This window comes from Tasmannia lanceolata, unplaced genomic scaffold (genome assembly GCF_043159265.1).
Source record: "Tasmannia lanceolata isolate RefF3 unplaced genomic scaffold, GAP_Taslan_0.1 ptg000002l, whole genome shotgun sequence".
Classification (NCBI taxonomy): domain Eukaryota; kingdom Viridiplantae; phylum Streptophyta; class Magnoliopsida; order Canellales; family Winteraceae; genus Tasmannia; species Tasmannia lanceolata.
The window spans coordinates 56,999,268-57,025,469 of NW_027518679.1; the positions used below are offsets into that span (position 1 = coordinate 56,999,268).

The 26,202-nt window shown below is 36.5% G+C and overlaps 2 protein-coding genes across 2 annotated transcripts; one reads left to right on the forward strand and one right to left on the reverse strand.

Annotated features, from left to right (window-relative positions):
- Nucleotides 1–1,557: 1,557 nt before the first annotated feature.
- Nucleotides 1,558–13,101, forward strand: LOC143887421 (homeobox protein HD1-like). Its single transcript, XM_077391511.1, has 5 exons — nucleotides 1,558–2,218; nucleotides 3,012–3,132; nucleotides 11,507–11,694; nucleotides 11,990–12,121; nucleotides 12,688–13,101. Exons 1-5 carry the CDS (start codon nucleotides 1,928–1,930, stop codon nucleotides 12,826–12,828), a joined length of 873 nt encoding a protein of 290 aa, XP_077247626.1. The 5' UTR covers nucleotides 1,558–1,927; the 3' UTR covers nucleotides 12,829–13,101.
- Nucleotides 13,102–17,540: 4,439 nt separating this feature from the next.
- Nucleotides 17,541–25,764, reverse strand: LOC143880470 (uncharacterized). Its single transcript, XM_077383512.1, has 8 exons — nucleotides 25,543–25,764; nucleotides 25,405–25,426; nucleotides 22,737–22,793; nucleotides 22,567–22,648; nucleotides 18,783–18,878; nucleotides 18,537–18,661; nucleotides 18,437–18,455; nucleotides 17,541–18,151 (listed from the first exon to the last, which is right to left on the reverse strand). Exons 1-8 carry the CDS (start codon nucleotides 25,640–25,642, stop codon nucleotides 17,870–17,872), a joined length of 783 nt encoding a protein of 260 aa, XP_077239627.1. The 5' UTR covers nucleotides 25,643–25,764; the 3' UTR covers nucleotides 17,541–17,869.
- Nucleotides 25,765–26,202: the final 438 nt, after the last annotated feature.

The window sequence follows — 26,202 nt, forward strand, 5'->3', positions numbered from 1 at the left end:
TTATTTATTTTTATTTCAAATTTCTACGTATAAATCCTTATCTTGTAAGGCTATAATATTATGTTTGGGAAAAGGAACAAGGCACAAAGTGCACAATTAATGCAAAAGGACACCGACACTTTTTGGTATAAAATACAATCGTAAGCTTTGGTTCTATAAATTTTGACACATGTTTATATTTTATTTTCTTTTTCTCTTCATTCTTTTATATTGTACATACATATAGGATTGTATAGTACATACTATCTCTCTCCTCTTTCTCTCTCTAACCCAAAGGAGAGAGAGAGACACATGGGGTCGATCTGAGATATTTGGGAGTCGATTTATCACTGCCCTAAAACAATTGATCACTAAAAATATCTTATAAGAGCAAATTCATGATCTAAAAGGAATGGTATTTTACATTGATGATTTTTAAAGATCATGTTGATTTCATGACTCATATGCTCTGAGAGATTTAATTTTGTCCATTGATCATTAATGTGATCATTGGTTAAAATCATTAATGTGGTCATTGGTTAAAATCCATCAATATTATAAATTGCCAGGAACAATGTTGGTTCTTGGTATTAGTAATAGGATATAAGAGATTATAAATTTTCATCTCTTTTTAAGAGATTATATATTTGATAGACAAAGAAATCGATGCATATATCTTTTAAGAATTTTCATCCATTGTCTTATTTTTAAGTTACATCTTGTTAAAGTATAAAAGATTAAATACTGCCTTCTCCAACAGCTTAAGCTTTTCGAGAACATGGTAAGTTAACAAGGTTCAAACCTCCTTAGTAGCAAAATCCACATACAATGGCAAAACCCAAAAGAGGGGTCATACGTGAGGGGAGTGTTAAAGTATAAAAGATTAAATACTGCCTTCTCCAACAACTTAAGCTTTTGGAGAACTTGGTAAGTTAATACATCTATGCTAAAGCCAATGGTATGAATAGTTGAAAAAAGAGGTCCCCATCTCTACTTTTACATGCCCTTATTTTACTTAGAAACATAGGACAGGCATAGGAATTTCTCACGAATAATTATAGAAGAAAAATGGTAAAAAGACTCTGGGTGTTGGCTCTATATATACTAACAGTAAAATTTTGGGCCTCATGTGTGGAAGCAGATATGATCGGATCCTTTTAAATCAATCTTGGCTGCAAATCCGGCCCATATCCATCGACCCTACCTTGGATCAGGTTTTTTGGTAAGTAAGCTGATATCGAACCTGCCTTGATCCATCAAAAGCTAAATCTGGGTTACCACATTTTGATAATATGCACTATCTCCCCTTGTCTTTTATGCTTTATCCATCTCCTATCATTCCCATTAATTATTAGGGTGCCCGCAGCTTTGGACTGCTGCTAAAGCATATAAGACAAGTTATTTTAGTGGTGATTATCAAAACATTGTTGTGCCTATATAATTTGCCAAAAAACAAACACAATATAAGCAACAACATAAGCCGAGTAAGTAGAGTCAGGCTACAACTCAACTTCAAAATAAATAGAGAAAAAGAGTGAGAGAGAATCCAAAAACGTAGAGGATCCCCACATTCGAAGCTAGTTAGGTGAAAGACTAGATAGAGAGAGACAGAGAGAGAGAGAGAGAGTTCTTATGAAATGATTTGGTAGTTTCTCTGATCTTCTCTTCTCCCTTCCCTTTTTTCTCTCTCATCTCTGAGAGAGAATTCAGTATCCCGGATCCCAAGAGAAGGGTATCCCAAATAACGAGAATACTGCCTTCTTTCCACAGTGACTCAGAAAGATGCTGTGGTCCTTGTATAATTCCCACCCCTCACTTTTTTTCTTCTCCATCTTTCTATTGTAATATTATTATTCCTTCTTATGTAGTGTAAGTACTACATGAGCTTTTTTTCACTACCATCAAAGACAAGAAGAAGAAGACGAAGAAGAAGAATAGTAAAGCAGTAATGGAAGAAGAAGGGGGGTTAGGTATGGAGATGATGGGTGGAGGTGTGGGACCCAGTGATCAAGATCAACGGCGGTTAAAGGCTGAGATCGTGGGACACCCTCTCTATGAGCAGTTATTGGCAGCCCACGTAGGATGTCTCCGCGTGGCTACTCCCATCGATCAGCTCCCTCTGATCGATGATCAGATCGCCCGCTCACATATCCTCCTTCGCCATTACCAATCATTTTATCAACAACACCACCTTCATTTACTCTCCCCACATGACAAACAAGACCTTGATAACTTCCTAGTAAATACGCCATATCTCTCTCTCTCTCTCTCTCTCTCTCTCTCTCTCTCTCTCTCTCTAGGGGTGCAACTTGGGCTGGGCTTAACCCGAGCCTGACAGGTGCAACCCATCTTCGGCTCGGATTGGGTTGGGTTAGGGTTGGGAAAAGCTAACCTGATTTAATTTGAGGCTGGGTTAGGGTTGAGGCTTGTGCAACTCCACCCGACCTGAACCCAACCTTGTCCTTAAGATTTTATTGGGTTGGGCTAGGTTGAGGCTTTGGGCAACTCCACCCGACATGAACCCAACTTGACCTAGTCTGAAAAAAAAAAATTTAGACAGGATTGGGTTAGGGTTTATCATCCTAGACCCGAGGCTCAGGTTGGGTCAGTTTAGGGTCGAGGGAATGCTATCTCAAGTTGGGTTAGGTTGGGTTAAGGTCGGGTCGAGGTCAAGTGCCTTGGGCAACTCTACCTGACCTGACATGAACCTAACCTGAACTGACCCGTTTTGAAAAGAAAAAAAAAAATTTAGACGAGTCACGTCGGGGTTGAGAGATTTAGAGGCGGGTCGGGTTAGGGTTGACCATCCCTGACCTGAGGCTCGGGTTGGGTTAGATTAAGGTTGAGGGAATGCTATCTTGGGTTGAGCTAGGGTTGGCCTCAACACGACCCAAACCGGCCTGAGTTGCACCTCTTACTCTTTCTTGGTTCTTTCATTTCTCTCTCTCTCTCTCTCTCTCTCTCTCTCTCTCTCTCTCTTATTTATTTTTTTGAAATATAATGCTTTTTTCTATTTCTATTTCTGTTTTTAGGCGCAGTATTTGTTGGTGTTGTGCTCGTTTAAGGAGCAACTTCAGCAGCACGTAAGAGTCCATGCTGTGGAGGCTGTGATGGCATGCAGAGAGATTGAACAGTCCTTCCAAGCTCTCACAGGTATTTATCTACTTATTTATTTGTTCCTTCTGTTTTTTATCCACTGCCATTGTAGCTTTCCTTTTATTTTTGCCACTTTAAGATTAATGACATGGTAGATAATGCATCATGGCGCTACTGAGAAAGGATCCTTCATACATACATAGTATACATGCATCCATATAAATTAGAGAGAGACAGGGAGGTGGGTAGTTTTCTAGTCTTTGTGGAAATCTGTGTTTTAATTTAGTAATGGAGGTGGGTGGATCGGACCCATTAAAATAATTTATAGTTAGGATAAGTCAGTTAGGTAGGTTGGAGAGAGAGAGAGAGCACCAAATCAGCTCTCTCCAAATCAGTCATATTGTTTCTTTATAGAATGATTTCCTATAGGTTGCTTCAGTAGACATTTTGGAATACAGCTGTATGTTCACGGGCTTGTATTTAATTTAGTCACGTTAAAGCCTCTTGGTTTTAAAACGTATAGGGTTTGTCTTCTGTATCCCATCATTGTAAGATCAAATTGTAAACACATATTTAGCACCTATAAAACAGAAGGGATTTGTTTGGGTGTAAATATCAAATATAGTTTGAAAAAATCCAACAATTGTAACACTACCCTCTTCTTATCATGAAATTAATTGCTCTCTCAAACCCTTGCCCTCTTTTCAACGTGAAACAAAATGAAACCAACCTCTTCTTCCTCTCTCCTAACCAACATGGGACCTCTTGTACTGTTCTTTAGGTTTTAGAAAAAACCTTGTGTATTAACGGTCCCTCAAAAACTAAATCTATTCACAATTTAGGAAACTGACTTATAGCTAAAAACAAGACAAACAATATCCACCTTGAACATTTTCTTTGCCATTTGAACATGTCTAATATCATCGTATACATCCATTGTCCATAAGATCGAGGCACTAGATCTTAAGAAGCACTGACGGCACACCCCCACCGAGTTTTTTAGCGCTATCCCCACATTACTTGATCAACGCGCCCAATGCATATGTGTCGGTTCCCCTAGTCAACTCATATAGTCTACTCCGTATGGGGACCTTAATTTCTCCTCTCCGATTGCATGGGCTACCTCCACGCCATCATCTACAACTTAGAAACTTGTTACACTTATCTCTGCTCCAACTGCGAAAAAGTTCCTGTTCTAGCTATCTATTGAGATCACATGACTACTAAATAGACACTGTGTTTCCCGCCAGAGGATACAATCCATTACATTTTTCTCACCATGCTGTCACATGTAATTTTTATGGTTCCACATGTTAGGGGTGCAACTCAGCTCAGGTTGGGTCAGGTTGGCGACCCAAGGAACCATTTACTCAACCTGAACCCAACCCGACGAGATTCAACCCCGTCCCTGAGTTCAACCGGACCCAACCCCGGAGTTTTAAGCTTACAAAAAAAATGATAAAAAATGTAGGGTTTCACTCAGGTGGAGTTGCCCAAACCCTCAATCCGAACCCAACCCGACCTGAGTTGTACCCCTACCACCTGTAGCTGGGCCTCTACAAATTCTGGAGCTCATCCTACACCACCAAAAGTGCAAACTACTCCATCAAATATCTTGATTTTTACCATCCAAATATCATCGACACAAGTATACCCGTCACCGAGAACACTATGCATACCTTCTCTCGTGTAACGTATCAAAATATTTCCACCTAGAGACTGTATAAATAAAACAATCATAATAAAAGATCCGCCTATCACAAAGAAAAGTGTTAAGTGTCTATGGGGACTATGAGGATGTCTCCAATAATCTCATTTTGTTCACCGGTCAATGCTACCATAGTACCATTGAAAATGTTATCATTCTCCATTTTGTCAGCATGCTTTGGGCCGTTATACTACATGCGGCCAAACTCGTTGCAATGTTAATATTGGATATTTATTTTGTTGCCTAGATCCGATAAACCTTTTTTAGATACCCTATCTAATGATCTTTGATTGAGCAGTTGACTGATGATCATGATTGCCTTCATGATTGGGCTTCTTCCTTATCTTTTTAGAAAATAGTAATACCTTTATTTCTTTTAGATGTAATGTATCTTTCCCAAATAGCAACTTTGTCACCATATTATTGTATGAAATAATTAGGCATCATCTTCTTCTTTGATCTGCATCATCTTCTTCTTTGATCTTTTCATCAACTTTGTGAAGCCGATCAAGATCTTGATCTTGTTGAACACAGTCATGTATTCTAAGAAGATTTTCACCTTCTTACATCTTTAGACAATAACAAATTCTTCATATACAGCCTGTTGGACTAGCTCTTTTACAAGTAGAGCTTCTCCAACTTTTCTCGCAATATTTTGTGGTATTTCTGCTTTCATAATATTTTACATAACATTATAAACAGAGAGAGTCAAATTGTACAGACAACCTTCGACTCAATGGCGTCTCACTTTTTTGTAGAATTTTAAATAACAAGAATACCAAAAACCAAAAAATAAGAATAGAAGAGGCTTTACCACTGGCACAATAAAAAGTTACTTTTTTATGCCATGTATATTTATATCTGTTGCTCACTACGATTCACCAACCCAAAAACCTCACACGTTTCTACTTTCTACATTCCTATACTAATATGACTTCTCAATAGATAACTTTGTCTTCCTATAAAATAGGTTTTCTAATCTATCTCTCAACCAATGATTAAACAAACAAGGACTCTCTCAACCAAGTCAGGTGGGCCCTGCAAGTTTGGATTACTCGTTCCAACACGCCCCCTTAATTCAAGCTATGTGGGGTGTTTGTACTCCCATCATATGACGAAATTTTTTGAAATGTCTTCCGGCAATGCTTTAGTAAAAATATCTGTCACTTGATCTTCAGTGCTGCAATGCTTCAAATCAACTTCTCCTTTGGCTGTGACTTCTCGAATGAAATGATGACGAATCTCAATGTGCTTCGTCCTCCTTTGATGAACTGGATTTTTTGTTGAGGCAATTGTGGATTTGTTGTCACAAAACATCCACATAGGTCCGCCTTGTTCTTCCTTCAAATCACGCAAAATCCTTCGTAACCAAAATAGCTTGACAAGCTCTAGTTGTAGCAGCAATATACTTGGCTTCCGTGCTTGAGAGAGCCGTAGTGAGTTGCTTCTTGGATGCCCAAGCTATGCCCGATCGAAGACTAAGACAATACCCCGTTGTGCTTTTCTGATCATCAATAAAACCTGCCCAATCACTATCAGAAAAACAAATCAATTTATTGTTAGTGACTTTTGAGTACACAGCACCAAAATTGATTGTGCTTTGGATATATCTCATAATTCTCTTTGCTGCCCCAAGATGATGCTTGCTTTCTTTGTTTGGTGGCAAATCCACCAATGTCCAAGTGTTGTTCTTTGTAATTGTACCAATCTCTTCCTTCATTACTTCACACAATTTTTCTTTTTCACTGCACCAACAAAACTAGAAGGCTCAATTGCAAAACAGGCAAACTCACATGAATCATAAATATTAGCAAGACTTCTCATTCTCATGGGAGAGGAATCACCAGATGAACTTGGTGACTCATCAGGATTTGGTAAACAAACATCAAGAGAAGAAGTTTCACTTGATGTGTTTTCATTTAGAACGCATAAGGGGGCTTCAGCATCATTTTTCCAATTCCAAGCTTCTTTTTCATTAAAAATAACATCACGACTTATGATCAATTTTTTGGAAATAGGATCATAAAGTCGGCACCATTTTGTCTCCACACTATAGCCAACAAAAATACACTTTCTACTTTTATCATCTAACTTTTGTCTTTTTAGATGGAATAAAAGCATAGGCTATAGAACCAAAATTTTGAAAATGACTCACATTGGGTTTTCTCCCACTCCAAGCCTCATATGGAGTTTTTCCTCGAACTGCTTTTGTAGGAGCGCGATTGCATAAGTATACTGTTGTGGCTACTGCTTCAGCCAAATAATCTTTAGGCAACCATTTGTCTTTTAGCATGCTCCTTGTCGCCTCCACAAAGGTTCTATATTTTCATTCTGCGATTCCATTCTGCTGTAGGGTATAACTCGCTGTCAACTGTTTTTTTATTCCACTTTCTTTACAGAAATTCTGAAATTCTTTGGAAATAAATTCATCACCACTATCAATACGAAGAGTAATAATAGAATGACCACTTTGGTTTTTGACAAGTGTCTTGAACTGTTTGAAGATAGAGAAAGCCTCATCTTTTTGTTTCAGAAAATATACCCATGTCATCCTTGAGTAATCATCAACAAATAGAATAAAATATTTATTCCCACTCAAGGATAAAGTTTGCATAGGGCTACAAATATCTGCATGTATAAGCATCAACGTCTTATATGCTCTCCAAGACTTACCACTTGGAAATTGCTCACGGTGATTTTTCCCAAATCGCAAGACTCACACTTTTCCACCATATTTCAAATAAGGAAAACCAACAGTCATATTTGCAGTAAAGACAATCCACCAAAATTCAAATATCCATATCTCTTATGCCATAACATGGAGTCATCATCATATGCACTAAAAGCATTGAATACTAGTTTTGAAAACACTAATGGAAACATCTTGTTTTCTGTACCTTAATAGACAAAAATAGTTTCATACTTTTCTTATCATAGAGTTTGCATTATCCTTCATCAAAAATAGCACGGTACCCCTTTTTTATCAACTGACCCAAACTTAGCAAGTTTTGAGCCAACCCAGGAACATACATAACATCTTGAATTTGTTTCTTCCCAACTAATGTAGAAACCACGATGGGACCAATTCCATGGGTATTAACATGATTGTTATCACCCATCATAACTCGTGGTTTGACAGTTTTATCTATTTCAGGAAGATAACCTTATTCCCAGTCATGTGGTTACCACAACCACTATCTAAATACCATATTTCGTCATTCAATTCAACATTGGCAGTTATACATGACAAAAATATGTTATCTTCTTGTTCAACATTTTCATCACTTTTCTCTTCATGATAGTTTGCTTGTTCCCTAGCCTTTTGATGACAATTTTTTTCAATATGACAATATTTTTTGCAATAAAAACATCGTGGTGAATTTCTATATTGATTTCCACTATCCTTATACCAACAATCCTTATCACTATGATTTGATCTTTTGCAAATAGAACAAAATAAAGAAGTAGATTCATGGTTACCTCCACTTTGATTTCTTTGATAACCACTTGATTGGCCTCTATCTCTTCCTCTGCCGCGGAATCCACCACGTCCACTGCCTCTTCCTCCTCGAAAACCTTTATTTAAATCATCAAATCTTTCCTTTGAATCCACTTTTGATTGAAACGCTTGTTCTAGTGGATTTTCTGCAGTCCTATTCAATCTCTGCTCATGTGCTTGCAAAGAACCCATTAATTCATTCATAGAATATGTAGATAAATTTTTAGACTCTTCTATGGCAACAACCACATGATCAAATTTATTTGGAAGACTCCTTAACACTTTTTCAATAATTTTTTGATCATCTAATTTTCCCCCATAAGTTCTTATTTGGTTTACAATAGAACTAACTCTAGAGAAAAACACTTCAATTGATTCAGAATTTTTCATAATCAAATTCTCAAAATCACTACGAAGAGTTTGTAACTTAACAGAGATTACCTTCGTAGTACCTTGATACTCTTTTTGAAGCAAATCACATGCTTCTTTTGATGTAGTGGCAGCCATGATCATTGGAAATATTGGTTCATCCATGGCTTATTGGATGAGGAAAAGAGCCCTCGCATCTTTCTTTTTACTCTCTTCAATTTGCTCTTCTGTGCCACGGTCAATCTTTCCATTTCTGCAAAATTTTCATACCCATTCTCCACCAATTCCCATAATTCATAAGACATAAATAACGTCTTCATCTTAATAGACCAAAATTGAAAATTTTCACCTTTAAATAAAGGAACACTTTGTTGAAAATTTGAAGAATTGGTATTACCTGTCATGTTGTGAACTTACCAAACCCTTGCCGGTGTTTTCTTGAATTCGCCCTGGCTTTTCCGCTCTCTACTCGATTGAGAGATCTCAAGACTTTCTGCTCTGATACCACTTTGTAGAATTTTAGATAACAAGAATACCAAAAACCAAAAAATACGAATAGAAGAGGCTTTACCATTGGCACAATAAAACGTCACTTTTTTATTCCATGTATATTTATATATGTTGCTCACTACGATTCACCAACTCAAAAACCTCACACGTTTCTAATTTCTACATTCCTATACTAAGATGACTTCTCAATAGATAACTTTGTCTTCCTATAAAATAGCTTTTCTAATCTATCTCTCAACCAATGATTAAACAAACAAGGACTCTCTCAACCGACTCAAACTCTGCTAGTCATAGATAATAATTAAGTAAGGAGACTTCTACCGACTTGGCTTAGGTGGGCCCTGCAAGTTTGGATTAGTCGTTCCAACATTTTTGGCATCCACCTTTTTTTGACTCACCATACTATTCCTTCGTCGCCTTAGTTGGGCCTCGTTGAACTAATATGTCCTTCACCCTTGAAAGAGTGAAGCTAAACTTTGCCTTAAATTTCTCAATCTCAGACTTCGTGTTTGAGCCTCTTATATATAGCAATTCCAGATCATCCTACATCCTTTATAAAGCCAAATTGTCAAATTCGATTTCTGAAAACTCGGTTGCCCCTCTTAGATGATGGTCACCCTCAATAGTGGTCAGTCGCCCTGTCTGATTGTGATCACCCCTCAACACTATCACTTGCCCCTCCCTTACAGTAGTCACCACTCAATCCAACTGGCCTGCAAACAACAACAGTGGAGATTGGCAAATAGCAGAGCATATGTTTTTGCCAAATAAAGCATTAGTCAGGATGACCTAATGATAAGCAACCAATATACTTTTGGATAATTTTGTTGTATTTTCTTTTGTTTTGGGCATCACGTACGCCTTTAGTTCTTCTTTGTTAATCAAAATTACCTTTTAAAGAAATGGCATACTTTGACAACTAAAGGAGCATTTCTCAAAGGGATAAATTGTTTCCTACAGTCATCCTCTTATACTTTCCACTTGGACATCTTAGCCATTCAATGTTGCATTATATTAAAATTTTCAATCATTTTTGTTTTCTTTCTCTGGTGGGTAACTTTGTGATCATGTTTTAACATGAGGAGAATATTAGGGTAGTCGGTAGCCCTTGAATAGTATCTTACAATGGAGGCTAACTTTTGGTTGTTTTGTAATTTGTTTTGTATTGAAAGTTGCATTGACTATTTGACATGTCATTAACAATATAATTGTAAACAAATCATGTAGTCTCATGCAAGTGTTTGGAAATAACATCTTGTCCTTCTAGACGCAAGTGATTAAGCTTTTATTTTTAAAGTTCATGTTAAAATAAAAATCATGTTAACAAGATTTTAAAAACTATGGATTATTAATGAGGCATGAGAATAGGATGTAGGCAAGTTACTTTTGTGTAAAAAGAATGAAAGAAAGATGAGAAAGGCCACAAAAAATGGAGTAGGTTTTGGTCTCTTTTTTCATCTCTTCATTTGCGGGTTACTTCATGTGTATTTGGTAAAACACATGCATACTGTATGTGGGTTTTAATTTCACAGTAGAAAAATAAAGTCCTATAAGTTATACTGCATCCTCATAAATTTTGTGAGAGAGACCTTTTAAGAGGTAGTGGTGGTAGTTTAGCCACTCAAGTAGTGAAATCAAGATATTACCAAAATGATAAGGGTGATGAAGACACTAACACATAAGGTGCCATAAACCTTGTGGCTTGCATACACAACTAGGCTAGTACCACAAGCTCCTTTTTCTTATAAATAAATATTGAAAGGCTTGAAACCTATACCTCTTAAAAAAATCTTAGGCACTCTTCCAACTATAGAGCTTGACAAGCTCTTACAATTGGGCTTCCATGCTTAAATATTAAATGGAGGAAGAGGCACCCATTTTTTCTCTTTAATTGCCCAGTTCATTTGCTGTCTATGGTTTAAGATAAACTCAAAATAGGCCTAATTGTTTATCTAATGGAAACATGAATGAGTGGGATAGAGGGGAGAGGAGGCACTGCGTATCATGGGAGTCTTCTTCCTACACTCCCATGAGGACTCAACAAATAAAAATCTAGTCCTTGCTCACACACATTAGAAAGAAATGCAACTGGTGTTTGCTATCCATGGCAAGCATCAATTGCTATTCATTCCCATTAGAAAGAAGAGAAACTGGTCTTTGCCATCCATGACACTTGTAAGAAGAGCAACTCTTGTTTGATATAGATTCTCATATTATGAGAGGCAATCCTTACCCCTTAAGTGCACCTGTAATCCGTTCATTCTTATTTAATAAAAATTTTATCGTTATAAAAAAAAGTTATTCTTCGAACATAAAGCTAAAGCTCATGTGACTTCCTATTTCAGGTGTATCTCTTAGCGAAGGAACTAGAGCATCTATGTCAGATGATGAAGATGAAGTGCAGCTAGATTATGCTTTAGATAGTTGCGGAGATGGGCAAGATATGATGGGATTTGGTCCACTACTTCCCACTGAATCAGAGAGAACTTTAATGGAAAGAGTTAGACAGGAATTGAAGATTGAATTGAAACAGGTAATGTTCTCTAGTCCTTATACAAAAGCTTACAATGCTGCTTCTTATCTAAGGCATCTACTTGTTCAATTAGGCTCAGTTTCTTTCAATGTAAAATGGGCGTAAAACAAATTTTGTGTCCATTTTCCACTTAAATATGAGCATAAAATTTGTATTATTCCCATTTTATGTCGAAAGAAAAAAAGCCTTAGTGAGAAAAAAACAGTAGATCAATCTTAGCTAGACCAATCTCATTTGACTTTAAATTATAGCTACATGATAAATAAACATGAAAATCAGCTTCTTACATGTGCAGGGTTTTAGGTCGAGAATTGAAGATGTAAGAGAGGAGATACTAAGAAAGAGAAGGGCAGGCAAGTTGCCTGGTGACACAAGTTTGGTGTTGAAAAACTGGTGGCAACAACATGCAAAATGGCCATACCCAACAGTAAGCAATTCTATCTACAATTTAGTTCTTTCCAACCTATCTAGTCCAAAACAACTGCAAGGAATGAACATGAAACATTTAAACAGTTGGTTCCCATGGAATTACTGCTTGATTTCTAAAAAAATATCTGCTTTCATAAACATCTTGAATATCGCAAATGTTGAGAAAAATGTTTCTTGTTTGACGATCCAAAACATTTAGAAATGCCAATTTACCAAATCTAAAATCAAGCATTTATGTTTGGTTAAGTTCAGTGAGATTGGGTAGTTTTTTTTTTTTTTTTACAACAACAATGAAGCCTAATCAAGCTCTAGTTTAAATATTTCTGCAAGGACTTATACAAAAGGGTTTTGTTAACGAGTGGGGGGGCACTCGTTAAGGTGCATTGAAAATGTAAATCTACAATAAATGGTGCATTGAAAATGTAAATTTACAATAAATTTACATGGCTTTTGAGTCTTTCTTCTCAAACAATGTGTAGATTTACATTTTCAATGCACCTTAACGAGTGCCTCGTGAACAAAACCCTATAGAAAAAGCTATTAATTTCAACATGTATTTTGCAGGAAGATGACAAGGCAAAACTTGTGGAGGAGACAGGCTTGCAGCTAAAACAAATTAACAATTGGTTCATCAACCAAAGAAAGCGTAATTGGCACAGTAACTCACAATCATCAACAACTTCGAAGTCCAGACGCAAAAGATAGATCAATTTATCTCATTTACTAGGAAAGATGAAGTAGAAATGGGAGATTTACAATGTTATATATGTTCTTGGACATTGCTTGCTGCCAAACATCTTGGGTGGTAGAGAAAAAAAACGTCAAGCTTAGTTCAAAGATAAAAGCTTCAAATTATGTTCAAAAATGTATTAGAAAATGTTTTGTACATATTGCCCTGGCATATGTATTTGTATACAGAATTTCATGTCTATGAATAGATCACAAATCAGAATGTTAGTAGATGATTTTCATGTTGGATTTTATGATTTTGAAATTTAAATGATCTTCTCCATAATATGTATGTTAGTGATTTTGGATTTTCAAAATCATGTGTTTTGGAAAATGTTTTATCAAAAGCGTTTGGGAAAAAGAAAATATTTTCTTGGAAAGATTTGCTTTTACAAAAGGATGTAGAAGTGTAGTTGAAAAGATAGTCCTGTACCGGATGAGAGAAAAGAAAGAGAAGGGCTTATAAAGCACTACACTTTTCTATTACTTGTTTGATTGCACATTGGGTTGAACCCATGGTTAGACCCGCGGGACGGTGCAACGCACCGTTCGCACACGCGCGCGGGGTGGGCAATGGGCAATGGGCTATAGGGCGCATAGTGACGCTTGATTGGCGCTTTTTTATGCGCACTTAAGACACCAGGTGGTCTACAAAATGTGCAGAATTCAGTCATTTCAATATAGAAAACGAATTGGCAATTCTGACAGACTTTACACTCTCTTCTACACTCCTACAAAATCCCCAAGTATTTCTAAATACTGTTTTTTCTTTTGTTTACTGTTCTAGATACTGTTTTTCTGCAGAAACATTATCTAGAAATTTCTCTAAGGCTTGAAATTTCGGAAGGGCATTTCGGGTTTGATTCCGCTAGTGCTACGCGTCATCAAACATTAGTAGGGCTTCCCTACTAGGCTTCATTGTATCTTGGAGGCAATTCGCGGATCCCCTTTGCACACTACTAGTGGGGGCGAATCTTGTCTTAAGGAAAGTGATATCACGCCTTGAAGCAACAAGTTTCTGTTTTCTATCAACAACAGTTCCCTCAATTTTTTTCTAACAATGTATACTTAAAAAACACGAGAAAAAAAAAACATCATATATGATACTCTCTCCACACATGTTGCATTCGAATAGTTCAAACCTATATTTAAAAACTTGATTGAGGGTTAAGAAAAGCTCGTTAGCACATATTCAACTCTATCATGAATCAACTTAGTTAAAGGATTAATTCAATTTTTGAATTCTTCTAAAACCTAGGAAAAGTTTAGAAACATATGTACTCAAAAGTTCGACCAAGTTGTCACAGAAGCCATTCAATTCTGGGTCCATGTGATTCTCGCAGAAGATGAAAGAGGATTTAGGGGCAACATCCAACAGTAGTTACATGTGTTAAGAGTACTTTTGAATAGGTCCATGTGATTCTCGCAGAAGATGAAAGAGGATTTAGGGGCAACATCCAACAGTAGTTACATGTGTTAAGAGCACTTTTGAATAGTCAATTTAAAATTAATAATATTGGTTATTTCTTTGGAAAAAGATATTTGAGAATAGTCGTAATTAGATTGATCAAATATCAAGGGCGGTACCGCCAAATCTTCGAGTATATTTGCCTATGGGTTCATTCCCTGGTTTGAAATTTCGGTTTCGGCATATATTTCTGACCTAGCCGAAACCGAAATTTCGGTCGAAATTGGGTAAAGATGTTCGAAATGCCGTTTTTTTGTAAAGGAATAAAAAATTAATATTTTATGTGAAATTTTGCTGAAATTACTGAAATTGTATGTTTCGGATTTTTCGGATTTCGGTCGTTTCGGTGTTGACCGAAATCCGAAATTTCAAACCATTGTTCAATCTACTCAAGAGTAAATTTTGGTTTGTGTCGTAAATAGAGTAGAGCGTATATCATTTAATATGTAGAGAATAAGTCTCTCTCTCTCTCTCTCTCTCACACACACACACACTTCCAGTGCTCTCTTCTTAACCCTGTCCTATATTAATATTATTTTTTCCTTATTTCATTACGGGGAATGGCTAGCGTCCATGGCAAAAGGCATTTCGCGGCTGGTCTTTCGCATGTCAGACCAAACACCTCGTGAATGGAGTGAAATGCTGGTCTGTCGGATGTCAGACCAGCCCCAGAATGCCTTTTGCCATGGACCCTAGTAAATCCCTTCATTAGGTGCTTGATTCATCGTATGCATTTTTATATTCGAACACCATCCGATTGTGGAAGAATATTCCATCTTAAAGATAGTTCCTTAGTTAGTAGTGCGCCTAGACCTTTCTTATTATTATATTTTAGTCTTCTATCCCTATTTTCCGATTCATTTCATCGCTTAACCAATTTCTCAACAACGTGCGTCATTGTAATACAATGTGGCATGCCCACTACGGCAGAGCCATTCCCACCTTTGGTTGATCCAAACCATCCACTGATAGGCCATGCATAGAATCTCATGTGGCCCAAAAATTATGCTAATCGTAAAATCCTAATATCCACTGATGTGTATTTTCTATTGTGGAGTATGAACCGTTGTCTGTGTAGTTGGTATACCGTAAGTCCATGTTCATTGACAAAGAATACACAGCATTAGATGCTAGGAATGGATAACTGGCATAATTTTTAAGGAATGTTAAAGAAAACATCTTTCATAAATAAGTGAAAGATGCCATATCTTGTGCACTAAATTGTTCTAATCTTGAAAAGGTCCTCATCTTCAAACTTAACTCTAGAATGTGTTCAAATCGAGTCAATTGTTGCAACTCAATCATGTTTTTAACCTTCATCTTTTATCTTAACCTTCATATTCACAAATTTCTATGCTAGAATTTTATGGACGATCACCTTAGATGCATTAGTTTTTCGCTAACTTTCCTGCTGCCCACATAACATCTCTCTCTCTCTCTCTCTCTCCGTTTGGACACCGGGAGAGAAATAGGAAACTGAAAAAATGACATGACCCACAGGAAATAGAAGGATTTGAAATACTGGGAATTGGAAAATTTTCAAATTCCAAGGGTTGTTTGGCAAATAGGGAAAGGGAAGAAGCTCCTCTACAATGGACCGAGGTGAAGTAGATAGAAGCAGAAGCTACTCTTCAATGGAGATAGTTCCTGTCTAGAGAACCAGAAGCACCTTTTCTAAACAGGGGTTTTTCAAGCATGGTTTTCTCTGCTCAATTTAGGCAGAAAATTCGAGCATTATTCTAGGATGCCACATCTGCCAACAGGAGCTTGACAAGGAGAATTGCAGAGTACGAAATTTTGCTTTCCCCGTTAACTAAACACTCATTCAACGGCGTTTGATGGGAAAACAAGGTAATTTCCTTTCACTGTTCGTCTCTTTTACAGCATCCAAATGGTAAGGGATTTTTATTTTTATTTTTTATTTTTTTGAATTGCCAAATGGTGAAGAAAATTGAGATGAAGCTTCTTCACCGTGAAATATAATGAAGGTGGTGGTCATCGCAAGCTCTGTCCGATAATGGAGGCTTTTGGACCATGATGATCTTCAAAATCTGAAGAAATGAGAAGAAAAGAGCTCAAACCTCAAACCCAAAGCCAGAGGAATCCATGTCCACTCAGATCACATGGCAAGCATATCAAACTACAAAACATTATACCAGTATATTTTATATACAAGGTTTTCAATCCAAACACAACCTCAATTCAAGTTGAATCATGAAGGATAGTAACAGTCTGCATCGGTTGAAAATGAAGAAAATCCTGAAGAAAAGAGCTTAAAGTATCGTTCATTAGCATACTCACAGATATTTGTCACTTGAATTACTCTTGGGAAGGGTGTATCAACAAATAATATCATGAATTTATCGGGACATTTTCGTGATATTTTCGCAATAAAAAATAAAATATGAAGGTACCTCATTTTTTAGAATCTACATAAAATATTGGGATTTTGTCGTTTTATCAAACAAAATTGAAATATATCACAATTTTTTTCAAAAATATCAGAGATATTTGTGACTGTGTTCATTAGTAAATGAATACACTTTACACTAATTAATGTTAATTATATGCAATATACAAAGAGGCCATAAAACCTCCATTAAGAAAGAAGATTTGCTTCCTAGAAACAGAAGGTTACTGGATGGCCAACATAACCCTTTTACCCTTTTCTTTTAATACCATCTGTTTGTTAAATCCGATGGCTGATCATGAGAGACAAATCTTCGACATAATGGCGGTTAAACGACCTTTAAAACTCAATGAAATTGGTAAGCATCACTGGCACCAAATGTTCAACTACTAACTTTCAATTAACATGCACACAGGGGAGCAGAAAATAACACAAAGCAAACTCCAAACAATAAACATGAACATCCAAATCATGTTAAATGGATTCTTCTGAATGGGCAAAGTCGCTCGTGTCTGACATTCATCGGATTTCAATACTTCAGGATTCTTTGCGACACTTATAGATCTCTTTTATTTGTTTATTATTTTCTGAATATTACTGTGACAGCTTTACAAATTACAGTTACCACATGTTTTCAATTTTATCCATTCTACTAGTAAGTTTCTATATAGAAATAAAATATTATATTCACTTAAATTACTTACAATTTTAATATATAACTTGTTATAATACCTTTCAAAAAAATATATTGCCTCTTATAACCATATTATTATGTCAAAAAAATTAAAATTTGATAATTGAGTAAAATAGTTTGGAGAATCTACAAATATTTACCATTAAAAAAATCCACAAATATTTCTTTTTTGAGGTTTGCCAAATCCGACACTCGATAATACTGATGCAACATAGATACTAAACAGTGTATCACCTTTTCACCAACTGAGTACTAATGCACACATTTCATCTCATCCTCAATACCTATATAAAACCATTGCTACCTGAAATTACAATAAACCAGGTTGAGGAAGAAATCAGAAAATCATGAATGAAATAAGGACGATCGCGAGAAACCCAAGGTTCATTTAAAGATAAAACTCTGCGGCGATTGTGCGTATACTGCCCTGCTTTCTTGATTAAGCTCATCGGGGATCTCCGGAAGGAGGATAACCAGGGGGAGGGTAACTGGCCGGAGGATAACCAGGTGGAGGGTAACCATGAGCTTGAGGAGGCGGAGGGTAGCCATAAGTCTGAGGAGGCGGAGGGTAACCATAAGGCTGCCCATATGCCGGTTGAGGTGGATATCCGACTGGAGGTGGAACAGGCTGATCTATGCGCGACATCTGCTGAATGGGGGGCACTGCCATAACAGATGGTGGCCCAAACTTACCATCTCTTTTGTCCATTTCAACCTTGTGTTGGGTCTGGAATACTCCACAATAACATCAATTTAGCTCAATAGATTAGAAAATAAGTGAAAATCAATAGAGATGGGTAAATAGAGGCAACTGATATTGGCACTACCAAGTATTGATAATTGCACTAACATACCTTGTATTTTATTATTTAAAAAGTTGTCAAAGGTTAATTACAATTCCCAAAAAGTTCTCAGAATTCAATTATATAGTAAAAGAAAAGGAGGATCGATTCAATTATCAAAACATGGCAGTGGCAATATTTAGCCTAGGAATATTGTGAATTTTTCATACCTGCATGCATGCACAAACCCTGCAACGCAATTGTAAGTGGTAGAATTAGTAAGAGGATTTGAAAGTTCTTACACACGGTGGTGTTATGGAAGAGACTTACGAACAATAAACAAAATCGGCCAAACAGGATAGTATTTGAGAAGCCTCAGAAAGTTCTTCACTTCCAACAATACATGCGACTATGGAAAATATGCATGCAAGTTGTTGGAGGCAGAACATGAATCCCTACAGCACCATAACCATAGAAAAAGTTCAATAAGTTAAACTAGATGCAAAGTTATAAATTTCCTTCCAATTGCTGACTCAGAGAGAGAGAGAGAGAGAGAGAGAGAGAGAGAGAGAGTACAATAATGCAGTTGTCACATTGTGTTGTCTGTATATTGAACTCATCTTGCAGTAGGAAGCGGGTTGAGGCAACTGAATTTGGAAAGCAGAGAAAAACCTGAAGGAATGTAGAAAGACATGTGGAAATTGAGATAAATAATCAACAGAAAAGCAGAGAGATTTTAGTTAAAATAAAGAATTTTGATAAAGCAGATATGTAATATACTTTCCAACATAGATCAAACACAATTAAAAAGAATTCTAGTTAAAATAAAGAATTCTAGTTAAAATAAAGAATTCTAATAAAGCAATGCTAAAATATCTTACAAATATTCCCAAAAAAAAAAAAAAAATTCTTACATGGCCCATGGTACCATGGCTTACCACCCTACAACACATCTAGTGTACTTGTATAGTGATTGGAAGTGTTGATATAGAGGGCCAAGCCAGGGATGGAAAGTAGCTCGAAAACCATTGCAACCAGATGATCTTAGCTGTGAATGGATTTCAAATGGGGATTTAAGAAAATGAGGAGCAAAAAAGAGGTCATGGTCCACATTCAACGGCCGATTCCTAGTACTATATGGTCTACTTGTGGCACTTCATTTTGCATTGGTCCTTTCGTGCATCGATGTCCTTGTTCACAAACTAAAACATTTTATCTGTAATTATTTTTCACGACACACCAAGATCCTAATATAATAGCACTTAAGCAACACAAGTTCAATTAACCTACCAATATTAATAAAACAGACGTTCTTATCACCCTTTAATTCATTGGATCAAAATGAATATGCCCCTAAGAAACTTGGCTTGATAAGTGACATCGTCATATTCATCCATTTGTTATAGGAGATTTTATATGGTGTAAGCCCATATAGTCAAGTATTTTTCAAAAAATGCGGTGCGGCCCACTCCATAAGATGATCCAAACCATCCATTTCATGGGCCACAACGTCAATACGTTGTGCCCCAAAACTCATTTCCATAGGATGATCTTAGCCCTCCGATCTATATAGGAACTGAATATTATGAAAACCTCCCTTTTATAGATCGGAGGGTTGAGATGATCCTTTGGAAATGATTTTTTGGGGTAAAACCTATTTTATGTTGTGGCCCATCAAATGAACGGTTTGGATCATCATATGGAGTGGGGCATACAGTACTTTTTGAAAAATACTGAACTACACAGGCTTACACCATATAAAAACTCTTGTTATAGAGTGAAATCAGGAGGCTCTCATGCAATTTTAGTGTCAGAAATAGGAATAGATCTAAAAGGTTCAAAAGCAGAAAATCTATCACGTGATCATAAGTGAAAATAAATGGGGCAGGAGATCATCTAGCCTCGAACCTCTTAAGCATGGAAAAACACCCATGAAGTCCATTTGTCACAAATTCACAATCAATAGCCCCTAGTAGAAACACAACAGAGTCCACCTCGACCATTTTCTGCTAAAACTTAACTTCTTAAATTCTTAATTTTTATTAAATTAGGTTTTATTGCTAACAAATAAACTAATTGGCAAGGATTAAGTGTAAAACATCAACCTACAATTATAGCTTTAGAAGGCCTGTAATCAAGTCATTCAATCAATAAGCGGAAAGAATACACTACAAATTGGTGATTGTCACAAATGAAGCTATGGTAATTCTCATTGATTTAAAGTAAATAAAAACGAAAGAGAAGACGAGAATACAAGTTTTGGAGAAGATCGCCCAAGATGTAGAATAGAGGGAAGAGAAAAGAGAACGAAGCAAAGAAGGAGAAAGGAAAAATACTTTGGAAGGTTTGAGAGACTCTCCCCACGAAATCCATACTTTTATACAAGCAAAAAATTGTGCAATTAATGAAAAGAGCACCTATCATAACCCATAAAGCTTGTTATTAAAACATCAAACTACTAAAAACATGTTATAAGCAAAACCACGGCCTCCCCCTAAATCTGCAGAATAGATATCATTCATGTTCAGCTTGGAACAAATAGTATTATATGTCTAACTACAGAGTGTCTTGATGAAGAAGTCTGCTAATTGATCCTTGAGCTTCAAATACGGAATGGAATATGTTTAGTCCTCTCATGATAAACTCAATTGCTCATTGTATGAAATCCACCTCGTTACAATACATCTTCATACGTTCATCAACCTCAAAACCCATCTCAGATAAAAGAATTTTCAACCTCATCAACTCACAAATAATGTGAGCTATCACCATATACTCGGCCTCTAAACTTGATCCATCAACCACACTGCTTCTAACTATTTCATGTTACCAACTTTGATTCGAATCTATGGTTGACAGGCTTAATTTCTCAGCCAAAGTCGTCAAACCGCAGGTGGTATCCAAGAGGGGACAAAGATAAAGATGGAGGGATCAGGGGCGGAGCATGGAATTTACACTCGGGGGGGGAGGGGGAACTAATTTACACTTTGCATCCATTGGTCATTGAGGGGAAGGGGTTGGCCAAAGGAAAATCCATTTTGTAGCTAACTTTTGCTTTATATAAAAGGGATTCTGCATGTCATTGGGGGGGGGGGGGGGGGGGGGGGGGGCGTGGCCACCCCCATGCTATATGTGCCTTCGCCCCTAAGAGGGAGAGAATGGAGGGGCTGACCTTGAACAAAGTAAAGGGTGAAAAAGGAACAGAGAATTAAGATCAGGGGAAGGGAAGTAAGATCAAGGAAGCAATCAAGATCAAGAAAAGAGATCAAGATCAAAAGTGGGAAAAATATGGGTAGAAATGGGAGCGGTTTATAAACCTATTCTGGAAGGGTGAAGAAGGAAAGGGATAAGAGGAGGGAAAAAGAGAAACGGGACTACAACGAAGAGAGAATATAAGAAATGAGGGGTGAGAAGGGGGTAGGATGTAAGAAGCGAGAAAGATAGGGAGAGAGGTGGTAGAAAGAAATGGGAGAAGATGAAAGCAAGAAAGATAGATAAGAGTTTATGAATAGAAAACTAACCTTATATGAAGCATCTCATTTTAGAAAAGGCATTACACCCAAACAATATAAGAAATCATCAATTTTCATTATGTATGGGTTTAAAAAGGAGAGTCAAGCCCCATGAAATTTAGTCTGATTAGACTTAATTTTGTTTATGGAAAACAAAGAACTTTCACTTCTTGGTTGCATCATTCAAATCGTGGATAGAGATGGAATCACGGATTTCGAGTATTTCCCTTCAAGCAAGTAATATTCTCTTTCACTCTTCTCCCTTAATCTTTACCTTGGATTGTTTCTTGGAATTTTGTGTGAATCATTCTTGCTTAATCTCTTATTTTCTGCCTAGTTCCGCTTTTGAGTAGTTTTGAGCATGTTTCATGCACATAAAGTCCTGTGTTAGGTTATTTGAAAACTGACATTGCTTAGATCTATTACGACACTCATAGTTATCAGTTACCATACAGAGATACCAATGAAGCTATGCCAATGTCTATTGCCCTTTAACCAAAAGTTATCAATCCAATTACAGAAATGGAATTTAAGACTGCCTTGACATTGGATCCAGAAAAGGAATCACTTTTCTAAAGAACTTGACACAGAAGTTATGATTTTTGCTATTTTCGGGATTGGATGAAGGGTATAAGTTGAGTTGAGTTGAGTAGATGAAGGGCATAAGTTATTTTAACAGGTACTTTACCATCCACGACAACAAAACCTCTTATAATAAAACCTTATATGCATCTTCTTATCCAGCCATTATGCATATTGTGACATGGAAATTAGAAAATCTCTTTTTCTTTTGGATGAAAATAAACTGGGAGGCATCACAGAAAAAGATAAAAATAATAATAACATACCTCAGTGCAGAGACAAAATTCAGGACAACGACTTTCCCCACACCTGCCGCTGCATGGCATGTATCCAGCACAACATACATACCTATGACAAAAAATAACAGAAGTTATCCCAAAAAACAAACTTAAAGATTTCTCATAAGTTAGAGTTGAAGAAAAAGAATCAAAATTACCTTGACAAATCATTATAAAGTGCTCGTTTGCGGAGCAAGTATGATACACATGGTGCACTACAATGAAATTACAAGTGAATTAGATAAGGTAATTTGAAGCAAGAACTTTTATTAACATATACACATATTTATGAACTGGGATCAAATAAACCAAAGTTTGTCCTTAAATTAGCCATTTGTCTGCAAGAAATTGCAGCGTGATGGTAATAGATGCAACGCATTAAGAAATGAAAACAGTGAGAACCAGAGCAAGAATAATACAAATGTTGCAACCAGAAAGCTTGATGCCTTGGCATGTTTTGACCTATGCAATCAAAGTCAAACTACATAATATATATCATCTGCTTAATTTTTATAAAAGAAATTGCAAAATAAAAAACAAATAATTGTGGAGCACCAAAAGCGACTTCTTCCTAGATGAGAGTGTTATTAGAAACATGAGTATGAACTTCACTTGACTGTTTTACATCAACAATATTTGTTCGACACTATAGAAAAACTCTTCTACATGCTAGTTCATCGGAGACGTTGGGTAGATGAAAAATTAATCTTATGCATCACAAATGTGTTGAGGAGTGAGAAGGAGAAGCTACAATTCATAAGGAAGCCTTGAAGGAAAAGACTAAGAAGCATGAAAATAGAACCAATTTGAAAGTACTAAAAATCAAATCTGTACTTATGATTAATAAATGCTAGATTAAATAGTTATATGTTTATAAGAACTTAAATTGTAGGAAAAATTGCCAACTGCGGACATCAAAATACGAGAATTGCCAACGGGGGACACACTTTTGAAGAATTGTTAGAGAGGGTTGATAACAAGTTTGATAACCCCATTTCAAGGGTTGATAACCCCCTTTTAAAGACTTGATAACCCCATTTCGCCCCTCTCTAACAATTTTCAAAAGTGTGTCCCTCGTTGGCAATTCTCGTATTTTGATGTCCCCCATTGGCAATTTTTCCTAAATTGTAAGCAACACTTATGTTCCACAAATCTCTAAAACTGCAAATATATGTATCTAATCTATTTTGAAAATATGCCTCGACTAAGAGTTCTCACAAACTATGATATATATGGAACCTACATAGGTCCAATCAGGGGCGGAGCTACATGTAGCATAAGGGGGCAGCTGCCCCTCTTGAGCTGGGCCAAACCCCTTAATAGGCCCAACTCAATTGGGCCCAGCCCCCTTTAAAATTTGAAGCCTGCCCCACTTATGTATAACCTGCCCCCCTTATGTATAAATCCTGGCTCCGCCACTGGGTCCAATGTACTATGGCCAATGGGATACGATAGTGATACTTGTACCAGACACTGTGGATACTTCTGTTTGTCAAGTTAACTATCAGGTTTCAAATAAATGACAATCTCATCTAATGTATTATCATGCTTCTTATATATTACTGTTGCATATTTATTATAACTTAAAAATTTTGAGTGTCTTAAAGATGCTATAATCAATATTTTTTTCTTTTGAAAGATAAAAAAAGCTTTTCTTCAGACTAACTGAAAAATAATTGGATCCAAAAATAGTCACTGATATCAGATAGTGTGAAGAACAGAAAATTGTCTATAATCAATATATTTGTAACTTAAAAATTTTGAGTGCGTCTTAAATCTATTTAAGTTTTCTAAACTTATGTCTAGAGCTGTAAACATGCTATGTTTGGGTCGGATCAAACCTTGCCCAAGTTATGATCCGTTCAAATTCTTATCAGATCATATCTTAATCAAATCCTCCTTGGTTGCTATGCAAATAGTTTGGAAAAACCCAGGCCCACTTGGAGTAAGAAGGACCAGCCAAGATTCAACAAATTGATACAAATCCAAAAAAAAATCCCATGTCAAATCTGAGGATGGCATTTTCAACTATGAACCTGTTTACTAACCTTTATTCAAGCACCATTGTTTTAACAAACATAGTTTAAATTGTTTATACAAAAGGTTATACAAAAAATAACTTTAGAAGAAAAAAAGAATAAAATTTCTATACCAATGTTAAAACCAAAAGCTAAGGAAGAAAAGCTAGCGAGGAGAAGGAGATGATGTTGATAGGGTTGAGGGATTAAGAGTCTGAAAGGTCAACACGAAAGTTCAAACTACATGAATCTCCCGATGCAAAATGCCTAACAAATGCAAAAATTAAGGGATATTTCAGAAATAGTATTCAGATCCTAAGGATCGATCCAATTGACCTTATACATGGATCCGAATCCAGCCCATCTAAATTTGGATTCAAGAAGAAATGTATAGAGTCCAGACCCATGTGTTCTTGAACCAGATCCAATGGATTTTGACAATGCATCTCAGCCCATAGAATGCCCTAATATGTTTCTTGTGTTATATCTTATGATATGGGATGACAATATTGATATTTGCATCCTGAATTTCGGAAAATATCGAGTCATATCTCTATAGTCCCTGTATATGTAAATGCACCCCGAAACAAAATACATCTAAGCATCATATGTTACGTGCATATACTAGCTTGAGAAAGAGAAATTGAAAATCAAAACTTAATTTTTCTCCACATTTCCATACTCTTTTAGACATGAATTTGCACCAACTCAAATAGTCATAATTCATTTAAACAATCTAATCAAGAACCCTAGATCTAAAAAATCAGATTTTTCAACAATAATTTACTCGATGGATCGAAGTACTCACCACCAAATGGCAAAGCAACAATCTGCACAGAATCAAACCAAAACATGGATTCCATTACAGATAGGAAGAAAAAGAAGAGAGATAAATGCAAAGATCAGAATACTGAGAAATAGAAAAAGAAGAGGAGAGAATTCATACATGGAAAATCGGCTTGAATGGTGCTCATGAGGTCGGTGTGCCACACATTCCGGTAGCTCTGCCGTAGCTGCATCTTGTTCAGATGATCTTGAGACGCCATGGCTGAAATTTCAAAAGATCAAAACCCTAATAAAAGCTCTTAGAAAAGAAGAAGAAATTTTGGGGTTTTGTTTTTTGGGTGAAGAAAACCGTTTTGTGAGGCGGAGGGGGCAATGCCAGCTCAGCTAATGCGACGTGGACTCCACTTTTTTCATTTGAGAAGGGGAATAATATCAGCGGGATCATCTTTTGATAGATGCACTAACTCATCTTGTCTTTTCTTATTGAAAGAGATGTCAAAGTTCATTACAGTTCCCAAAAAGCCTCTCAAAAGTGAATGAACAGAGAAAAGAAAAGGCTGAGTTTGTGCAATTATTAAAACATAGTGATGCGATAATTGCACTAACTCGTCTTGTATTTTCTTATTGAAAGAGTTGTCAAAGTTCATTGCAGTTCCCAAAAAAACCTCTCACAAGTGAATTAACAGAGAAAAGAAAAGGCTGAGTTTGTGCAATTATTAAAACATAGTAGTGCCAATATCAGTAAACTGTTAGAAGCTCTCAAATTCTCAAGAAGGGAGCCTAAGTGGGGCATGATTTTTTCACCCCCTGTAGGATGAAT

Coding starts and splice junctions, on each gene's coding strand:
- LOC143887421 (XM_077391511.1), top strand. CDS start 1,928: ATGGAAGAAGAAGGGGGGTTAGGTATGGAGATGATGGGTGGAGGTGTG. Junction 3,133..11,506: donor GTCCTTCCAAGCTCTCACAG/GTATTTATCTAC, acceptor TTCCTATTTCAG/GTGTATCTCTTAGCGAAGGA. Junction 11,695..11,989: donor TGAAGATTGAATTGAAACAG/GTAATGTTCTCT, acceptor TTACATGTGCAG/GGTTTTAGGTCGAGAATTGA.
- LOC143880470 (XM_077383512.1), bottom strand. CDS start 25,642: ATGGCGTCTCAAGATCATCTGAACAAGATGCAGCTACGGCAGAGCTAC. Junction 22,794..25,404: donor TGTTGCTTTGCCATTTGGTG/GTGAGTACTTCG, acceptor ATTTCATTGTAG/TGCACCATGTGTATCATACT. Junction 22,649..22,736: donor CTTTATAATGATTTGTCAAG/GTAATTTTGATT, acceptor TTTTTGTCATAG/GTATGTATGTTGTGCTGGAT.